We start from the raw sequence: 20,458 nt of genomic DNA, 5'->3' as shown, positions 1-20,458 counted from the left end.
ACCAATGGAAGATGTGCAAGGAGCTGCAATTCAAAGCTTTGGCAGGAGCAGGACAGCAGAGGCATTAAGGTAGCCCATGCTTACTTTCAGACTCATTCCCCAAAAGGATGTGTAGTGTCTGCAGGATGAGGCTTCCACTCCACTCCCACAGCTGTGCCAAAGGGCTGGGATGATGTGAAAGACTAGTGTAGAGAGAAAACCTTACTCATAGTCAGTAACATCTCAGATCAGCAATCACACTGATAAGCTGGGACCCTTACAGCCACTGAGCCCGAAAGGAGCCCCCCTGCAGGGACTCACAGATTTCATTGCAAATGTACAGCATGGAGCCTAACTTCAGCCAGGTGTGGAGGCAATGCTCAGTCCCCTGTGTGAAAACAGAGACCGAGCCCTGGTGCCACCCACAGTGTGGGTCAGCATCAGAGCTGAGAAGAAAACCACAGAAATCCTGTCCCACGTCCTTCTCTGCCCATTCTGCCACACCAGGCACCAAGCACACAAGTTTTTGAGACCACAGCAGAAACACCAGTCCCCTCTGCAGCTGCCAGTGCACCCAGGCAATTGGTTAACATCCCACAGGAGCCAAACCTCCTGCTCTTCCCTAGCTGACAGAGCACCATTACAGCTGCTGACTGCCCGAGCATTCACTACAGCTGCGGCACAACCAGCTCATGCCTGCCAAAGAAACCGGCCCGAAAACGATCCGGTGTCCCCAGTCACACAGCACAGCCAAAGCCCTTCCTTCCCAATAGATGGCAATCCAGCCTTTGCCCACTGCTAAGTCCCAAAGCATTTATCACCACTGTGGGGCAATGTGTAATTTGCGTGTTTTAACTGTATGATTTCTCTACTCTTGTACTACACAGAAATATCTTCCCTCCTGGAAGAGCCAGGATAACTGACTGTTATGCTCATTGGTATTTCTACTTGAATTTGCACCTATTCCCCTGAAAGATGAAGAAGAGTGTGTTGACTCGCTAGACTGCGGTTTCCCTCCTTTCTGAGTCTGACTTATATGCTAGGCAGTAAAAATATAATCACATTTATTCCCACTTCAGGATTCATTTCATCGTAACAATACACCTACAGTTTGATTTTTTACATTACAATGCATCATTTCCCCAAATCTTTGCTAATTAATACATTCTCAAGCTATGCCACACATGTCTTTCCATCTTAGAGCTCTTGACTTTCCTCCTCTATGAACATTATTCACAGAGGGCAAGGCCTGGCTTCACTGAATGAGGCCTGGCAAACATGGAGGCAGGAAACACAGGGGAGCATGAGTCTGTCAGACTCATTTTCTTCTAGGTTTTACTGCTGAATGTTTATTTCAGATCTGGGAGGAAGCATAGTGGCTCCACTCCATTTCCTTGCCTGCATAACCCACTCAGTGTGGAGTCCCACAAATCCACTTTTCACTTTCACTGCATCAAGGAAATAAAAATGTTTCTAGGGGCACTATACAAACTTGGATCTTTTTTCCCAGCCCTCACATTCTTTGCTTGTTTATGTTGTCACCATACTGAATTCTGTAATTAGACCTTTACACTACCAGAAAGAACAATTCCATTATGCTTTACTTTCCTTTGTCCTCCCATGTACGTTTGGTTCTGTATAACCCACTTTGTTTGGGGAAGCACTATTTCTGCAGTGCCCTGCCAGGTGAGGCTCCCTGTGCAGACAGGCATGCCCTCTGCAGCCATCCCACAAAACTTCCATGCATACTCCACAGAAAAACCTTGGTCTCCTGAAATAATGCAATTGATAAAGTCTGTCTGCTTTTCCACTTTCCCAAAGATATTTTTTGCTTTTCAGGAGAGAAGGGAGGAGTTTCCTTGGAATCTTCCGAGCGCTCTGAGCAAACTGGCTCGCTCCAGGCGCAGGGCTGCTACGCCTGCTTCACCGCTTTCTTCCTTCTGACAGTAGTACTTTCAAATGCCAAACAGGGACTATTTAAACACTAAACTGAAAGATATTCTGATCAGTTTACTATTAAATGATAACAGATGGGGCTGCCCTAAGCTCTAGGCACCAGGAACAAAGCCTAATTTTAGATACAAATTAGTTATTGAGAATATTTATGGACAGCAAACTCCTTGGGCACATGGAGCAGCCCTGTGAAACTACAATGTGAATTAATTGCTTATCTTTCAACTGTTAGAGACACATGGATACAGCGCCTCATCTGTGCAGGAGAACTTCCAGTGCAATTCAGTACTGGATGTAACCTCACCTCACAGCATTGCAGAGCACCTAGCTATTCCTCCTGAGCAGCACTGCTTCCTGGCAGCAGGATGGCAAATGGAAATACAAATGGAAATAAGGGAGGAGAGATGGATGGGGGATCCACCACTGTGCCTAGACAAGTGCTTTCATCAATTTAACTTTTACAGATATTTTGGTCTTAAAACAGTAGTGGGTTCCCTGATGACAATAGGTTTGGATCTATGAGGTGTTCTGTTATTCACCAGCAAGTTGTGGTGAAAATGACACCAAACTGAATTTCAGAATAACCATCTGCTTTTCCTCCAGAGCATGAGGTGAATGCTACCTCTGGAAGAAACACTGGAAAGTCTCATCTGAAGGAGGAAAAAGGACAAAAGAAAAAACAACTAGAAAATATAAGAGTGCCTGTAAAGGTCACAGTGTAACAAAACAGTTCCTTGTGAATATATTTTTCACTGAAACGTAATATCAGAAAACTGTGCAGAGTCATGTACTTTTTGCACACAACATGGTATCAAATTAAAATTTGTTATAACCATCGTGTACATTAGGTTAGTGATAACAAAAACGTAACTCAATATCTGGCATAAGGAAAGAGTGAGCAACCTGAATATCCATCCAGTCATGTTAAAAGCAAGATGTGACATTACTGCTGGAAAACACTAAAGCAAGCAGTTAGGTGTTGTGATCTTTCTCGATCTGATATCTGACTGTATCAAACAGCAAATCTCAAAGGAAGTCTCTGTGATTAGGTAATATTATTGCTCATTCATAGTGCCTTGAATTTACTGTACTTAAAATAGACACTTGTACCAATGGCCTTTTTATTATCCAAAGGGGGGAAAAAAGAAATCACATATACACCAGTCCTTTTTCTTTCTGCTAGCAAAGGGAGGCAATCTGATCCAACGTGGGCTGAAACCTGAGTAGGTCACTGTACACCATGATAAAATTCCCTAACCCCTGAGCCAAATTTCCCTGAGGGGGCCCTCCTACTTTCTCCTTTACTTTCCAAGCTGACTTTTCCATTCCCTCTCTCGTCTTTTCCTCCCCTTCATCTCTTTCATTTCCCCTACCTTAAAGCCTTGATATCTGATCTGCTGCTGATACTCAGGTTACAGTTTTTACAGCTTAGGCTGTCTATTGCTGTATACATTCCTTTCTTTCTGCTCTGCTGTGATTACTTACCAGAGCTTATTTTACACTGGTCCAGATGAAAGCAGTTCAGATGAAGGGAAACAGCCAGCCTGTTTGAACATTACAGATACAAACCTACACAAGGGCACATTGTGCTCCTTCTGTCATTTCACTGCAAACATTTTGCACACTGTAACCGATTTGTTATATTATTGTATTTTTCGGGTTTATTAAGAACAACTAGGCATCAGTTCATCCGTAAAGAAAAAGGGTAAACAATCACCACAGGATTTTAATTTTCTCAACCAGTCAAAAATTCAAACTACTTCTTTTTCCTCCCCCCTGTTTTTCCCTTCTTAGATGATAGCAGCTAACAGCCCTACTAAAAATGCATAGCACATATAGCATAGTTTATGCTGAAAGGTGGGCTATGGAAGGTTCTGCCATCAGCTGTCTCATTCTCAACAAGAAACTACATGGGTTCAAAATGTCCTTTCTACACACCTTTAGTTTTTAAGTCAGCTGAAATATTGAGGTTCCTTAACCTTAAGCAGTTAGCCATGATTAAAAAAGAGAAACTCTCTACACGAAGGTTAATGCCAGTGCTTAATACCAAAGCATTAGTTTAAAATTGTGTAATTTTTCTCCTTCACACAATGTTGTTTTTGTTTCTTCCTCACCCTTTCAGACAAACATCTGTTATACTGTAGAAGAACAACTATCTCCCAAACCGCTGAGTGTGCCTGCAGCCAAAGTAAACAAAACAAACCCAGAGGATCCAGCACAGTCAGCCTTTATATCCAGCCAGGATAACATTTCACATGTTTTGATTAAAATTAGCTAATTTGTAATTCTAGAACCTATGAAACTTAAAAGCTGCAATCCATATAGATCGCATTAGGCGATGCTCTGAGGGGCCAATGCCCTGTACTACAGACCTCTGCAGTCCTCAAAACTATGTGGGATTACAATGAGCAGTGACTCTCCAGTGGCTGCACAGAGCCCTCTCCGAAAATAGGATGTGTCACATATCTCACAAAGAAAGATCCCGCTCCTCTGGACTTGAAGCTACTACAGTTTGTTTCCAAACAGATGCACCAACACATTATTTTGTTTGTGCCCCTAATACTACTCTCGTCCACATTCACACATTCACACTTGAAGTGCACACAGCACCATGTACACGCTCAACACACAGGCAGCAAGAACGAGAACGCCTGCCTCGGGCAGGAAAGGGCACCTAACCGAAATTAGTGGTGTGCAAAAGAGGGGAGAGGGGAGGGGACGGCGCATACCCGTTTAATTTTACATGGGGAGATCAATGTTCTGGAAAGCAAAGATATTTTCACTAGGCATCATGCATATTTATACACTCGCCTATATAGTATACATACTATGTGAACGAGTGACATTTTCCGGGCAGTCTTCCACTTATAATCAGCCTTTTAATAAATTACATATTCAAATTAAATCTCAGCAGCTTTATCTCGTAGCCAGACTATGCTGTTTCAGTGACTTTATCTGCGCATTTAACAACAAGTTCAGCTGAAGTCTAGCAATACATTGTAACCAACTTTGGGGAATTAGAGACATCAAACAGGCAGGGAACAGACATGGAAAACCGGCGCAAAAAATAGGACCGGTCCAGCCTGGAACAGCGACCTAATGATAAATGAAGTTCCAAAATAGCGGTTTTGTGCCATCGCAGCCATCCCAACATCTGGAGCGGCCGCCGGAGCACAGCTGGAGTGGCACCGGGTCCTATCAAGCAGGACAGCCCTCCGCGCGGTGAATACACACTTCCATCAAAAGCAGCCCTCGGACAAGCCCTCGGACAAGCCACCTTCCAGCGGCACCTCTGCGCTGCCGCGAGCCGCGGAGCCAAGCGCTGCAGCGGAGGAAGAGGCGAAAGGGGCACGGGGAGAAAAGGGGTCTCAAGTGCCAGACTGATGCACGGCTCAGACCGCAACGTTTCACTTTGACAATTTCATTACACAGTTGCAGCTGGCGATTGAAAATAGGACAGAAATACAGTGTTTAAAAGAGATCTCTTTCTTTCCTAACTTTAAGGGCTTCGCGGCTACCTGAGGGGGTGGCTATAGAAAGAAAGAGGAGAAAAAAAAAAAAAAAGGCTCATCATTGGCACCCGAGGAGCTTAAAAGCCCAACGAGAGAGTTATTTTTAAAAAATAAATAAAGCTGGTCAATGAACAGGATTTGCAGCCTGTGAATTCGTCTCTGTTTGCAGCCCAGGAGGCGGAGTTGAGACACATTCAGTGCATCCTACAAAAAAAAAAAATGACAAGAGATCCTTTCTTATTTCATCTCCATGCTCGGAGGCGGGGGGTGCGGGGGGGGACCCCGCTCCCGTCCCCATCACAGGCACCTACCTTCATCTCCTCGTTGATCTCCCGCTTCACCGGGTGAGCCGGCTTCCTGCTCCTTTTATTTTCGGGAGGTCTCCCTTCTTTCTCCATTTCTGCCATTTTTTGCGCCTACTTGGTGGTGGTGGTGGTGGAGATGAAATGGCTGCTGGTGCTCTGGGGGGGCCGGGAGGGGCGCGGGGGGGCGGCGGCGGCGGCTCTCAGTGGTGGCAGGCGGCGCCGCGGAGGGCCCGGGGGGAGCGCGGCGGCGGCGGCGGCGGCGGGCGGGCGGGGGGCGCGGGCGGGCAGGGGCGCGGGTGCCCCGGCGAGTCAGCCATCTTCTGCCTCGCCGCCGGCCCGCATGGGAGCGGCGGGGCGGGCGGGCGGGAGGCAGCGCGGAGCGAGCCGGCCCCGCGCCTGCTGTGGCGCTGCTGGCGGGCTGCCGCGGAGGGGGCGGCGGAGGGAAGGGGGAGGCCGGCCCCGGACCGCCGGCGGGCGGGGCTTGCCGGCACCGAATCGGCCGCCGCTGCCCGCCATGGGAGCCGGGGAGGGGGGAGGCGCCGAGCACCGGGCGGAGCGGAGCGCGGCGGAGGGGAGGGGGCGGTGCACACCCGCCCCCGCCCCCAGCCCGGGATGGGGAGGGGAGCCCGGTGCTCCCCACGAACACCCGAGGCGGCCGCCCGGTCTGTGCCCCCTACGCAGCCGACCCGTCCCGTCCCGTCCCGTCCCGACAGCGCCCGTCCCGAGCGCTCCCGTCCCGTCCCCGCCGCTTTCAGCCGAGGCTCTTCCGCTGATCACTCCTGGTTTTCCCTTTATCTGCGGCGGGGAGGTGCGGATGAATGGTTTGGTGGGACGCGCTTCAGCGAGGAGGTGCCGGATTACAGCACACACTGTGGGCGATACATTGATTATTCCTAGGCTCTGCTTTCCCGCTTTCCCTGGCAGTCCCTGATTACCCGATAGAACACATTACGGCACGGGGGTGTCCATTGTTCCGATAGTCAAAATTGTAATCGTACGGGGTTTCTCATTATAACTGCGGTGCACCTTAAAATGATACGGTTTTTATAAAAACACCCAAACCCACAGTCGAGAGATGAACTGCGTTCCGTGTGGGCATGAGTAGGCTCCCCATAAAAATCTCTGTTTAGCCTGTCAAACACAAGTTCGGTTTGTGTGCAACAATGTTTAATTTACATTCTCTGTTTCCGAAGCTTTAAATCACTGGCACTTTTTAGCATGAAAAGTTGAGCACAACTTTGTTCGTTTCGTTACTAAAATGAGCCTTGCCTGCCTGTCAGAGTGATTTCTAGAGACACGGGGAACATTTTCCCCTGTGACTTTGAGAATAAGAAGAAACGGGGATTTTGCACAGTCTCAGCTGTTAGAGCATCGAGCATCAAAAGATGAGATAGCAACCAGACTGAACCTGTAAAATCCTAGAGCACATCCGCAGTGGTAAGGTCACGGCCGCTGCGAGGCGAAGGTGCTGCCACTCCCCTCGCTGCCTGAGAGAATCAGGCAGATATTGGAAAAAACCCAGCCCTGATCGTTTGTTTTTCGCAGAGCAGCAGGACCTCGCAGAGACCCTCGAGAAGGCTGTGCTGGCAGCAAAGAGTTGCAGGAGTTCAGCCGCAGCAGGGCTTGTGCTGTGGGCTCAGTCGGTTCTGCACACCCCAGGAACACAAGGTCTGGGCTCACACCCACCAAGCAGCAAGCATGACAAGAAAACAAGGTTTATTTTTTTCTTGCTTGTAGTATTTTAAAATACAGTGATTTCTAAAACTTGTGGAAACTAACTTTTCACTACAGGTAACCTTCAAAGGATGGTGCTTAGTAGTGAGGTTTCCCTCCTCCCGTGCCCCACCACCACCACCAACCTCACCTCTGTGTTTTGCTTACCGTATTCTATTACAAACAAATGGGTACAGTTAAGCTCTCATTAAGTACAGGAGATATTCCTAGAATCTCAGTGTATTCTTTCGCACAATAAGACAGACAGCACAAGGGAAAGTTGCTTTTAAACACAAACTCACATGGCTCTTTGAAACCTTTGGCTGGAAAAAGCCAGCCAGCCTCAAATGACTATTCTGCTTCGAACAGCCACCACCTTGCTGATACAGTGTCATTCAAATGAAAAGGACAAAACTAGATCTTGTACTAGACATATGGCTAGTTTCTCTCTAGAGTGGATGGAAGAGTTTTAAGGAAAGCCTTAAAATTTCTTGCTAAATAGAGTACTGCCTCAAATGCTTCTTGTTCAGTGAAACATCAGAGGACTGCTTCTCAACACTTACTATGTGTATCGTAATAAAGCCCTGACACTGTTTCATTAAGCACTGCATAAATTTAACAGGTTTGAGTCGACAATCTGACAAAAAGATTAATCTCAAACTCCCAACATAAACAGAACTTCCTTTAATGTTGGAAGATACTTTGCAGAAAGTATTTGCAAGCCTAGGTGATGTGACTACAGCAGGTTACAGTGAGTAGAGCAGAATGAATTTTCTTCGGGATCAAGTCTGTCATTCCAGTTTTCCTGACTAGCATCTGAAGGTTTGGCTGCAAATTGAAGCACTTCCCACCCCTTTTGCTACCAGTTCTGAATGCTGATTCTCACTTCTTGATCACCAAAAGTAACGGCATTCAGCTGGGGTTTTTTCACAGTATTTTTCTGCATACTTTTGAATGGAGATGTGAACTTATTTCTCCTGACAGTAGGCTCGTTTTCTCAGCTACTTCTGGTAAGCTCTTTAAAAAGAACTTCCAGTCCCCCAGTACCTTGTCAACCACCAGATGAAAGCCACAGTCTTAAAACATGCCCTGTTTATCTCAGTATTTAATGTAGGACTGGGATGGATACAAAAGTTCTACCTCTCTGTGTCCTAATAATAATATCTCCATCTCACAGCCGGTTATTTCTGCAACTGTCACGATTCCTACTTTTCTAGAGATGTTATTACCTTTATGTATTGCATATTATTACACTGCATATTCTTAGGAAGTTGTTCTTCTAGTGGCAGCATATGGAGGACCATCAGCTGTCAACACAGAAGTTCATGCATTTAGAGTGCTCAGACATTATCTGACACACATCGGAGGTACTGAAATAAGTTTTGGAAACCATCTAATTATTCCACTTGTTCCTAAGTGTTAGGGAATGACTAACAAAAAAGAACACTTTCAGGTTTTAGTGGTAACTTGTAAATTCATAAGGGGAGGCAGAATATCAGAATCTATGGAAGCCACACATTTGTCAGCCATACAATGGCATTGATCTGAACATCTCCAAAAAGTTATGAGAAAATAAATCTGCTATTTACATTACAGGCACCCTAACATTAAACACATTTACTGAGCTGTGGCAGTACCACATATTTTTTGTATAAAAACCTGTATTTTCAGTAAAGAATCCTGTTTCTGTAGTTCTCAATATGGATTCTTGGGGGAAACATCTTAAACAGGTGAATAAAGGTGACATATTGGATCAGTAGAACTGCTCAGATTTATTTTAGGAGACAGAGATACTGGGGTATGTAGTATCAGTAAGCAGTTTGCAGCCAAAGAGGAAACCCTGATCATGTGGGAATCAGTGAAGATTTCACTCCTGAGTTTAATGAGACCAAATTCCTTGTGAAATTTTGAACGTGATTTAAAATCACTCTATTAGACACTCTGTTAAAGAGTGTGCTCTAACTACAGTGCAGTAGAGAAAGTCTCTTGCTGTCATGAAGGTTCAAGGGTTTGAAGCTGGTTGGCTTTTTGGTCACTTTTAAAGTTGGGAAGAAACTATGGGAGTCCACCTTCTGGTGGTCTCTAAGTCGTGGCAAGTACCTGAGCTTTTCCTTCCATTGCTCAAGCACATGCTCTACACCCAAGGCTCCATGTTTTACCAAACTCCTTATTTTTGTTCTATCACAGATTTATTTCCAGCTCTGAATTTGCACTTGGGTTTTTTGCAAGCATAGTAATTTGGACATCTGAAAAATAGCATCATATAAAATTACATGTGCAAATGAGTTGCCTAAAATAAATCACCCCAGGTTTAATTTATATTCTATTGTTTATATTCTATTTATTAATGTTTAAATGTTTTAAAAGGGGATCTATCCCCATACCAGAGCTGCTTTTTAGGTAACACAAAATAAACACTTTTCTCCAAGTTCTTTATTTTGGCCTTTATTAATGCATAAGTCTCTTTAATATTATTAATGAGCTACTTCTTCTCGGTTTTTTCCTGCTGGGGAGGACGAGATAAACAAGCAGGTCTGATTTTTCCAGCTGCTAAATATGTAAGCAGCACGACGGCTTCAAAGCGAAAGGTTTTTAGAAGGCAGCAGCAACAAGCGAGCGGTGCTCTGGGGCCACTCTGGAAACAACGTGCCGGTTTTCAGAGGCAAAACCGGGACAAGCGGGACCATCCCCGGAGCCCGGTGCTGCCCGGCGGGAGGCGGAGGGGCCGCGGCCCCGCCGGCCCGGCCCGAGGAGCAGCATCCCCGCCCGGCGGCTGCGGCGAGAGCTCCCCCTCCTGTCCCGCTCCTTCCCAGCGCGGTGGGAAACGCATCATGGAGCCTCGGACACCGAAACGTGTTTAAGCACCAGTCTGCGTGCGATTATGCACGTATAAACCCTCACGTCCACCCACACACGCAGGGAGAAAGCTGAAGGTAAAAAGGGAGGCTGTTGTCTATTTTTTTTTCCCCCAAGTAACAGCCAGTAACGTCGCAGGCCAAAGTAAAGGTGAGGCTCGTAACTGGGTTCTCTTAATATTGCTGATAATTTACCTTCTTATTCTCTGCTTGCCAAGGTGTTGTCAGCTCTCCATCAGGTTGCTTGGTAATGCCAGTCACCGTGGAAAACATATGTCTATGCAGTCTTTCACCTGTATCGGAGGGGAAGCCATAATAAACAGCAATTTAAATTCAGGTATTTGGTTTGCTGAAGTGTTTAATTAAACAAAGAAATTCATTATGTGAGTTCACAGAAAAGTTCCATTACGTTGGTTTATATATTTTTTTTTGTTTGACTTGAAGTGGAAATGTTCCTCTGACTTTTTGTTTGGCACGCTAAGATGATAGATTATTTATGCCATCAGAAGAAAATAAATGCAGTGAATAATTAAAATATTGGCTCCCAATATATTTTTTTAATAAGTAGACAGTCATTTTCATACACATGGAAAACATATATATGAGCTTCTCTCTTGCTTCAGTTCCACCCAAACCCCACTTCCACTTCAGTGATGTTTTTTCATCCATACCTTGGAGAAGGGGTACATTCCACTCGTTCCTGAGCTTGGACGAGCGCCCACAGCATTACTCGCACACAGTAGTGTCTGTAGATTCCTTTCTGCTGTGGATACTAATCTCAATCCAGAGCTTCCTTCAACGATTAGAGGTGGTTCTGCAAAATGTCAAGAGGTAGCTTTTGCAAAGCAGACTCAGTATGGCAGTTGAAACGGGAGTAGTGGCGGCTTTCCAAATACAAAGGTCTGGAAATGTTTGGAGATATTTTAATATTGATGAATTTTTTTTTTTTTTTTGTGCTGCTTTAGGGTATCAATGTCAAATCTGTATGAATTAATGGCAAGACAGTGCCTTACCATCATTAATGCTTTTTGATATTTCTGGCAAAAGGAGAGAAACTTTATTTAACTTATTATGTTATTAATAACAATTGCTCTTTTGGCCTGAATCCTCACATAATTTGATAAACAGAAAGAAAAGTTAACTTGTTTCTTTCATTCTTTGTTAAATACTTCCAAGCGTCCTGTTAAAATGCCTTTTTGTTTCCTGTTTATTTTCTCATGTTCTTTACAACAAAAGTAAGTAAGAACAAGTCTTTAGCACAACAGAACACCCATGCTATTAAAAATCAATCAATATTAAACCTTTTTATAAGGTAGCAACACGTTAAAAAACAAATTAGTAAAAATATGTCCCGGACACAGTATTGACTGTGGGGAAAAATCTTTATCATCTGTCTACAGCTACACTCTGTCTATCCACTCTGGTTATTCAGTGACTCTTCTGTGATGCTTTCCTATTGAATGCAATGCCAAAACTCAGGTAGAGAAAAATAAAGGACCTATGGATGAGCAAAAATCTTAGATACATTATACCAGACTTGAACTTGGCTGTGACAAACTATGGATTTGCAGCTCCATTACAGCTAAGGTCTGTACCTCAGGATGAAATTAATCTTTTAAAAAGAGACTTTGTGAATTTTTGAAGTTTCATTTGGTCCAAAATGGTGCTCTACTTGGTCTGTCATACAGGTTGGTAAGAGCATATACTAAGCCCTACTTTCCTGAGGGTTTCTTCTTTCATTGGTGCTGACACCTAAAATGCTGATCTCCAAAGGCTGCTTTGGAGAAGGTCTGAGGTACTGAGGCACCCTCCTCACTCCATGTGTGCTGTGTCCCTGTTTTTTTACACACATCAAAAGCAGGGAACTGGTGAGGGGTGGAGACTTGTGCTCCCTGCAACAGTCCTAAGATATAAACCTCCCTCTAAGGTGAACTGAGAATGTTTATAGACAAGGCTTATTCATTTCTTCACCTAACATTTCTTGACAACAACTGTTTCCTCCCCTTCTGGTTATTTTACTTCTCCATACAGCAGAAGGCAAGAGAGAGTCTTCTTGGTTTTACTTTAAAAATAGGCAAGACTTCCAGATGCTACAATGGCAGGAGAAGAGGGGAAAAGATTGTTTGAGATTGGGATACAGCAGAAAGTTCTCCCTTCTTTTTAACTTCACTCTTTTTTTAAAAAATAGATTGTTTTGCTAATTCCTGAAAATACTGGTAACTTAGTCTACATCAAGTTCTTCCTAAAAAGTATCCCTACTCTTTTTGTCTCTCTGTGTAGAATAAAAGAATTTTTTACAATAATGATAGTGGTTTATACATTTTCTCATAATCCTGTATTTCCCCTGTAAGCTTTGTTGCATGATATAGTATGTCAGTTTAAGTAACATCTGTCAAGGGATGGAAAGCAATTGCAGGTTCTTTTCATTCATAAAGTCATTCTGGAGTTTCTTCATCCTTAATTTTCTTGTCATGTTTTCAAAAACATTACATCATTTTGTCCAAATTACCCCCTGCATTGCATATACAAGATACAGTGGGTTATTCATTTCTTTCCAGGACCCAAAGAAACATGTCAAGGGAACTACACTCATCTATACTAAATGATTTAGAGTTGGTAAAAGTTGAGCTTTGACATGTCATTATTTGACAATTACTCTTCTACTGTAATGCTTGTTTTCCTGCCAGCATCCACCAGAATCCTACATGACATGTGATTCAATCTCTTGATCTTCTCAGTTATATTTACATTAATTTTACATATCCTAATATACAGAGGCAATGACTTCACATTGATGTGGTGAAAAGTCTGTCAAAAATTCCAAACATATCTTGGGCATGCATAAGAGAGATATATTCAGGACTAGGATGGGGCACATACCTAGCAAATCAAAGAATTGCTGGGATTGGAAAAGACCTCTGGAGATCACACAGTCCAACCTTGCTGCTCAGAGCAGGGCAGGTTGGTTCTGTGTCCAGTCATGTGTTGAGTAAGTATGAAGGTTCCATAGCATCTCTGGGCTGCTGCTTCCAGTGTTTGACCACATTCATAGTGAAAAAAAACCCAAACTTTTCTTATGCTTACATGGAATTTGGTGAACTTCAATTTGTGCCCATGTGCCTCTTGTCCTATCACTGAGAAAAGCCTGGTTCTGTCTTTTCTACTTCCCTCCCCTCATTCGGGTACTTAAACACATTGATCGTACATTCCCTGGACCTTCTCTTCTTGCTAAACAATCCCAAATGTCTCAGCCTCTCAAACAACAGATGCTTCAGTCCCTGTATCATCTCCATGGCCTTCCACTGTCCTTGTTCCAGTGTGTCCATGTCTCTCTGACATGGTGGAGCTCTGATCTTGACCCAGCTGTCCAGGTGTGTCTCACCAGAGCTGAGTAGAGAGGAAGGACCACATCCATTAACCTGCCAGCAGTGCTCTTCCTAATGCACCCCAGGAATCTTTGCTGCAAGGCTGCACTGCTGGCTCCTGTTCAGATTGTTGAATACCAGGGTCCCCAGGGCCTTCCCTGCAAGGCTGCTTTTTAGCTGCTTCCCCAGCTTTGTTACCACAAATATTGTTCGGATCTGCGTGCAGGATTTCACATTTCTTTGCTGAAATTCATGAGATTCTTGTCAGCCTTTTCTCCTGCATCTTATTAAATTTGTTTTGATTCATGATCTTTTAGGTAATTAGTAATACTATTAGCTGGAAATATTTTGTTTTCATTAACTGTGTGGCTTTTCCTAATTAAATAATGCATGTAACATTAATGATAATAATCTATGTCTCTTACCATAAGTAGATTTTGCTCAAAGACAGTCCTGAGAATTCTTCTCTACACAGGCAGGATCTTTTGCCTTCAAAGATGATCATCCTTCTCCACCCAAGGTTCTTGAAGTCCAGTGTGGTTATCGATTCCTTTTCACAGTGCTACTGGCTAGAGCAGAATTGACATGTTCTCACCGCTGGTTTTCAGGTCACCAGAGGGTGTAGATGGGAGACAGTCACATACAGCTTCCATCCACCCAGATGGCTCAGCAAAGGCTTCCCACGAGACTTCAGCTTTGGATAGCTTCTGGGAGTAGAGGGTCAGGAACACTGTGCTTATTTTCATTAGCATGCACTGAAATCCTGCTCACGCACAGGGCAAACCCCGCCATGCTGGTGTTTATTCTGAGTATCATGAGAGGTCCCCAGGTGCACCACAGTTCCTGCAAGCTCAGGCAGCAGTGGCTTACAAAGCCAAGGCTCTGTATTATTTCTTCCTCTTGGCCCTCAGGACAATGTGAGAAGTGGCCTGCTGCATGCTGTGTGTCACAGCTCGTGTCTCTTGAGCCATGGTGAGAGGAGATGCAGACTCTGAGGTTCACTGGCCTTGCCCAAACTGCCAACACTAAAACCAGGTCCAAGGCCAACTCCAAAACCTTGCCACCCATATGATTAGTTGGGGTCTTCTTGTCTGTTGTTAACTAATATTACAGCTACCAGTTAGTATTACAGCTGTTTCACAGATGAGAAATCATCAGGCGAGAGATAAAGTGACAAAACACATGTACTGGAAGAGACTCATGGCCTCAACTAGAACTCAGCTCTTATGTCTTGTAAGACAGTCCTGTCACCATTAGAATGTGTAAGCTACCCTTCCTGGAAAAAAATGAAATGTGAGCCTCCCTTTGAACCAGCTTGACTTTGAGCTCCCTCATGAAACACCAACAACCTTTGAAAGAACACGAGGATGGCACCACTGACAGATTTTACCTCAGCTGGCTGCAAATAAAGTTATTTGAAATAACTGCCAAAGCTGTAATTTATCAGACTTTTTCACAGATTCCACAAAAGCAAGGAAATTCAAAGTTGAAAGGCTTTCTCCAGGCAGCACATGCCAGGCATTTGTGCATGAATTGCAGGAGGGGAAACGATATGTTTCCTTTAGAGCTGTTGTTGCCATCATGGAAAGCGAACAAGCATCTGTGCTTTGGAAATCAGTGGATGGAAGGTGTTCCGTGAAAGGCAGCATGTGGGAAAGCAGCTTAAAATGGTGAGAGTGTATGAAAGTAGCAGGAGTTCTGAATGCCACTGGGGAGAAGAAATGGAACAAGGCTGACACATAGAAAGGTGGTGAGAAAGCAAAAAGAAATGCAAAGAAGAGTACACTGAAGGAAAAGAAACCCACCCACTTTTGGCTAGAGAATAGGTCTGAACAAGTTCCAAGAGAGGAACAGAGAAAGAGAAAAAATTATAGGGTAGATGGAAAGTGTATCTATTAGATGATTGTGCAGGTGAAAATGTAAGTTGAAGTTTTGGTGTTTTACTGTGGAAACAGATACAAAGCTGAAAATCAGATGTTCCAGCAGGACTCCTGATATAGCAAATCTGTACATTTATAGTATGTAAAACTTGTAGGATGATTCTTCTCTGTAGCATTTGCCACTGATCCTAAAAAAAAAAAAAAAAAAAAAAAAAAGGGAAGATTCACATTTAGGAATATTTAATTAAAGAGTACTACTTACCTTAAATCACCATAAGTAAGGGTTGTACTGCCAGTCCTAAGGCTCTTAATTTCACTCCAGGGCTGACGATTTCCTGTGTCACTACACTGTGAAGCTGAATCCAGAGTAACAATTTAATACTTGAGTGCCCAGAGTCAGGCAAATGCTTTGCATAAAAGTGTTCTCTTGTGCTTGTGGAGTGCCTGCAGCTCCCCCGGAGACCTGGTGGGTGCTAAGCACCTCTGAAAATCAGGTCACTGTCATTCAAGAGCTCAGAAAGCAACTGAGGTGCCAAAGTTTAAGACTAAACTTACAAGTAAGTGACATCATTGCAGAAGACTGTGTCCCTGAAGGACTGCTGTGCTTTCAATCATTTGAATTTTGCTATGTGATAGACATGCATTTGTAAATTAGATGCCTTTAGAGCTTGTGACAGCCTCCAGAAATTAGGAAAAAAGAAAGAGGGCATTACAGAGGAAAGAAGGAAGACAAGGGGAATTAATAAAACAGAAATGGATGGAGATGTTGTTCAAGATTATTTTAGACTAGTTTGGGCATTCCTCATTGGTTCTGGCTGTGGATAGGAAGCTTAAAATAAATTAAATGAAGTGGGGTTCTTCCACATAACACATTAAAAAAACCTGGGGAACACAGTGTCCACAGGACGTTTGGAGGGAATTAGGTCCAAACAGATTCAAAGAAGAGCTTGAAAAAGCCAGACTTGGATGATCTGAGAAATCACTCCATGTTCATTTATAAAACATGATGGACTTGACAGAGCATCTGGCTCAAGAAGTCCCCAAAGTGCAGTCAGGTGGAAGTTGGGTGGACATACCACAGAACTTATTTCTCCATATTTGCATCATTTCTCAACTATTGCCTGAATCATTTCATTCTGGCTCTTATGGGAGACAGGCTGTACTACTTTAAATGTTCCTTTCATCTGACTCAATGCTCTCATATTCTATTTTGCATTAGTAGCTTATGTTTTCCCTTGCATAGGTTACTTAACTGTGCTGGCCTAAGTCAATTGTTCTTCCTCTTGTCCTTCTGCAGCAGCAACTATGATTGCTGTGATGTCCAAATATGAACTATTTTAGAGCACGTACTGAAGAGGCAGGCAGGCATTTTAATTACAGGGATTAAAAGGAGAACAGATGCAAGTGAGTCGAATGCTAGGTAAATATAAAGGCATCACTGCTTGTACCCTGAGAGTCATCACTTTTGTCTCCAACAGACTGGCATCAGGATAAATTCAAAAGCAGAGGGAATAGTATTGGAAAATACCTATTTTTAACAGAAGCATTTACCTAGACTGGGGTAAAGAATATAATTAGCACAGTATATTATAGATGGATAGCTTTTTAATTTCCTCAAAGCCATTTAGTCAGTGCTACTTAAAATACATTATTTTGTTCAGACACAGAATTGCAAGGATGGATTCAAATGGTTTCAACTTGAGTTTTCCAACTCAAACTGAAAAAACATTTTCTGTGTCATCCATGTTCACTTTAATATATTGAGCTTGGTTCCCAGACAGGCATTACTCTCCACCTGGTAGCAAGGCAGTGAGAGGGCACAGGGGTAGAGAAGTCCCTTAGAAAACTTTCCTCCAGTGCTCTGGGCTTTAAAGTTGATCAGTAAACAGCAAGCAAGCCAGTGCTGAGTCTCTGGTGTGGAGTGTTCATGCTGTGCAGCTCTGCTCAGGGAGTGGGTAGTGGCTTTCTTGGGAACTGGATCTTTCAGGCATGTTTCAAAGGGGACTCACAAATAGAAAGGTACAGAAACCCAGGTGGAGGTAACAAAGACACTGATTTCTTCTACAAAATTTACTTCAGAGGAAATGTGCAGCCAGCCTTAGCTTCCACTCTAAGTAATAAAAAGAGAAAGAAAGAAAAATGTGTCCAAACCCAGGACTACCAGCAGAAAAAAAAAAACATTTAGAATTGTATTTATGTTTTGATTATGCATGTGAATAGAAACCAGCAAAATATAAATAAAACTTCATAAATTACATATATATAATCCCCAAGAAGTAAGCATTTTAACTGAGAAATCCATTTCTATTTATTTAAGTCCACATAAAATGTGCATGTTGTGTCTGTTTGCCAGTTTCCTATGACTATAATCCCTAGTTTATATCACTACCTGATAACTGTTCCATGATTTAGGTAGAGTTTTTCAAATCATTTTTCACTTAACATAAAAAATACCATTTTTTTCTTGCAGGACCCTCCCAAATCCCATAATCTTCTCTGATTTTAAGGGATAAGGAGATGGAATTCATTGAAAATAAATCCACAGAAAATCTAGAAATTTGTGCGATGGGGAATTTAATAGAGGGTACATGGGTAAGCCTTTGTTCAGCATGGCTGTCACTTCCTCTTTGCTGCACTTCACTCTTGTCCAAAACATGAATTCCTTAGGCAGGGGATGATCTCCTTTGTTCTGGTTCTGAAATGTGTCTGGTTGGAGTTTTCTACCGCTACTGATGTTCAATTAAATACAAATAATAAATAGTTAATGGTTTGCTGAGCTGCAGAGGTGGGGCTAATCATCTGAGACTTTATGGGGTGGTTAATGATGGATTAGGAATGGGGGAACTGATAAAGCTGAATATTTAAAGACTAATATTGTACAGAATGATGGATGTTTTGTCTGCTTTGATTGCGTATGAGCAGAAACTAACAATGCGCTTATCTTCCTCTTCCTTCTATTGTAGATTACTCGGCTCCAAAATGTTGCTGTTCTGAGTGTCTGTCTAAATTCCCCTGAGTGGAGCACTGCCCATCAGAGGAGATGGCCTGAGAGGCTCTCACAATGGAAACTGGATGGGGAGGTGAGCAAACAGTGACTCTATGAAGGGGGTGCGTTATCAAGCTGCACACTCGCCTACTCGCGTTCATACTCAGCTTGTCGAAATGGGGGGATTTCAATTGATTTTGATTTCTTTTGCAGTGCTGACTGATGAGCCAGTGAGGAGGCAGCTGCGTTCTGAGGGCACAGGAGGGGTTTGTCCCACTGCCTGTGTGGCACTGCTAAGACCCAGTGGGATCTTTGGCTTTCCATCTGCGCCATGTACCGATGAGCTACGGTATCCCTGATGAGCTACTCTACCCCTGAGCCTGGTGTGCAGGGTGAAAAGCGTTACATACACCTTCTCTGGCAAAGCATCCCTATGTGTCACAGCTATATTTACTTGTTTTGAAAAAATCTTTTGCATTTGTTACCAATCATTTACCAGCAACGTATCAAATTCTGATATTGGTATTACAGTAGGTATAATTAGACTTAAAAATTAATACTTCTAAGTGTCAAATTCTGTCAAAGGGACGTGACTCCTACTGGAACCAACTGATGCTAAATGATGGTGTTTTTTCAGTGTCTAACTACAGGATCAATACGGCCTTCGCCCTTGTCGGTAGTTCTGTCAGCTGCTAGGAAGACAGGCAGCCTTGCAGACAAGGCACAGACAAGGAGGTCAAGAGAAGTGGATTCTTTTCTCAGTTTGCCTTAGGGCTTTTGCAAAGCCTTGGACAAATCACACAACCTCTGCGTTAAACCTCCTGACTTCCAAAATAGAAATGATCATAACTCTCTGCTTTCCCAGGATGCCATGGAGTAAATCAGTTCTTGGGAGGAGGGAAAGGTGAGGAGGGAATGGGTGTTTGTGGGAACAACAACTAAATGGGTGCTTTGGAAGGAACAGGCATATTTCTGTTCACTTTTATTTTTGTAAACAGTCTTAGAGTGCACCTGGGATTTAACATATTAAAAAATTAAGCAGCATCTAGAAGATTTGGTCATGTAGACAGGTTACAGTTACTACAATATATAACATCGCTAGTCTCTTTCTCCTATAAACATCATTTGTTCTGGATAAGGCCAGGGTAACTATGAAAAATTGAAAGTTCAAATGTTCCCAATCAAACAAGAGTGCTTTGCAATTGTTTTACTTTAGATGGCAGTCAGGAAAATATTTCCACATTTCATTTGCTGGCAAAGAGATTCAGAGCTGGCATTAGTAGTGGCTTTGATGTATTCTCTGGTACATTGGTCCAGAGCATGCTGATGTAAACAGAAGTGTCTCTTGACCTGTCATCTTTGTTCTTCATCTTTGATACTGGCCCCCTCCAGTGGCTCCTTTCTCCTCCTGGGGAGGCTTTAAAAAGTCAATTGATACAGAAAAAAAAAGAGTTTCAGTTTTCTTCTTTGCTTAAGACTCTAAAGAAATAGACATGTCTATTGTACAGTCACTGAAGTTCTTGAAATAGTGCACATTTTTCTCTCCAATCCTGAGGGGAAATGAGCAAAGAAAAAAAAAGAAAAAAAGCATGTGGTTTTGTACACAACTTATGATATGGTAAGTACATCATACTTTTGCTTCTGATAGGGTTTTTTTGAGAGGAAAACTGAGAAGCTCTGTTTCAGAAACAGGCAGTGCAAACAGCAATGCCTATGGGTAAGTTGGTCCATCATTGCCTATTATAGGGCCCTGGCTTTTGATGCTGGTAACTGTCAAATATTAGCTAATTTGTAATGATTTTTTCCTGTGATTGGTGTGCCAGCCTGAAGCTGATTTTTAAAATAGTACACTCAGTTTGAAAAATGAGGTTAGCAAAAAAATACATTCTCCTTGTGCTAAAAAATATCAT

General features: G+C 43.2%; 1 protein-coding gene and 1 long non-coding RNA gene across 3 annotated transcripts in view; one reads left to right on the top strand and one right to left on the bottom strand.

Annotated features, from left to right (window-relative positions):
* Window positions 1–6,294, bottom strand: part of SOBP (sine oculis binding protein homolog) — a 112,731-nt gene extending 106,437 nt beyond the window's left edge. The window contains exon 1 of one of the 2 annotated variants that reach the window (XM_054630652.2): window positions 5,756–6,294. In XM_054630652.2, coding sequence (XP_054486627.1) covers window positions 5,756–5,851 — 96 coding nt within the window. In that variant the 5' untranslated portion in view covers window positions 5,852–6,294. The remainder of the gene's footprint in view (window positions 1–5,755) is intronic. The other variant, XM_054630651.2, reaches the window with a different exon arrangement.
* On the top strand, window positions 5,149–19,107 carry LOC129118965 (uncharacterized). The gene is made up of 5 exons (XR_008534040.2): window positions 5,149–5,788; window positions 10,536–10,654; window positions 18,033–18,154; window positions 18,526–18,642; window positions 18,762–19,107. It is a non-coding gene; the product is annotated as an uncharacterized LOC129118965 (long non-coding RNA).
* The last annotated feature ends 1,351 nt before the right edge of the window (window positions 19,108–20,458 follow it).

The sequence above is a fragment of the Agelaius phoeniceus genome, chromosome 3, assembly GCF_051311805.1.
Source record: "Agelaius phoeniceus isolate bAgePho1 chromosome 3, bAgePho1.hap1, whole genome shotgun sequence".
Taxonomy (NCBI): domain Eukaryota; kingdom Metazoa; phylum Chordata; class Aves; order Passeriformes; family Icteridae; genus Agelaius; species Agelaius phoeniceus.
Note: the sequence above shows the minus strand (reverse complement) of the source record. Positions and strands in the feature narration are given on the sequence as shown.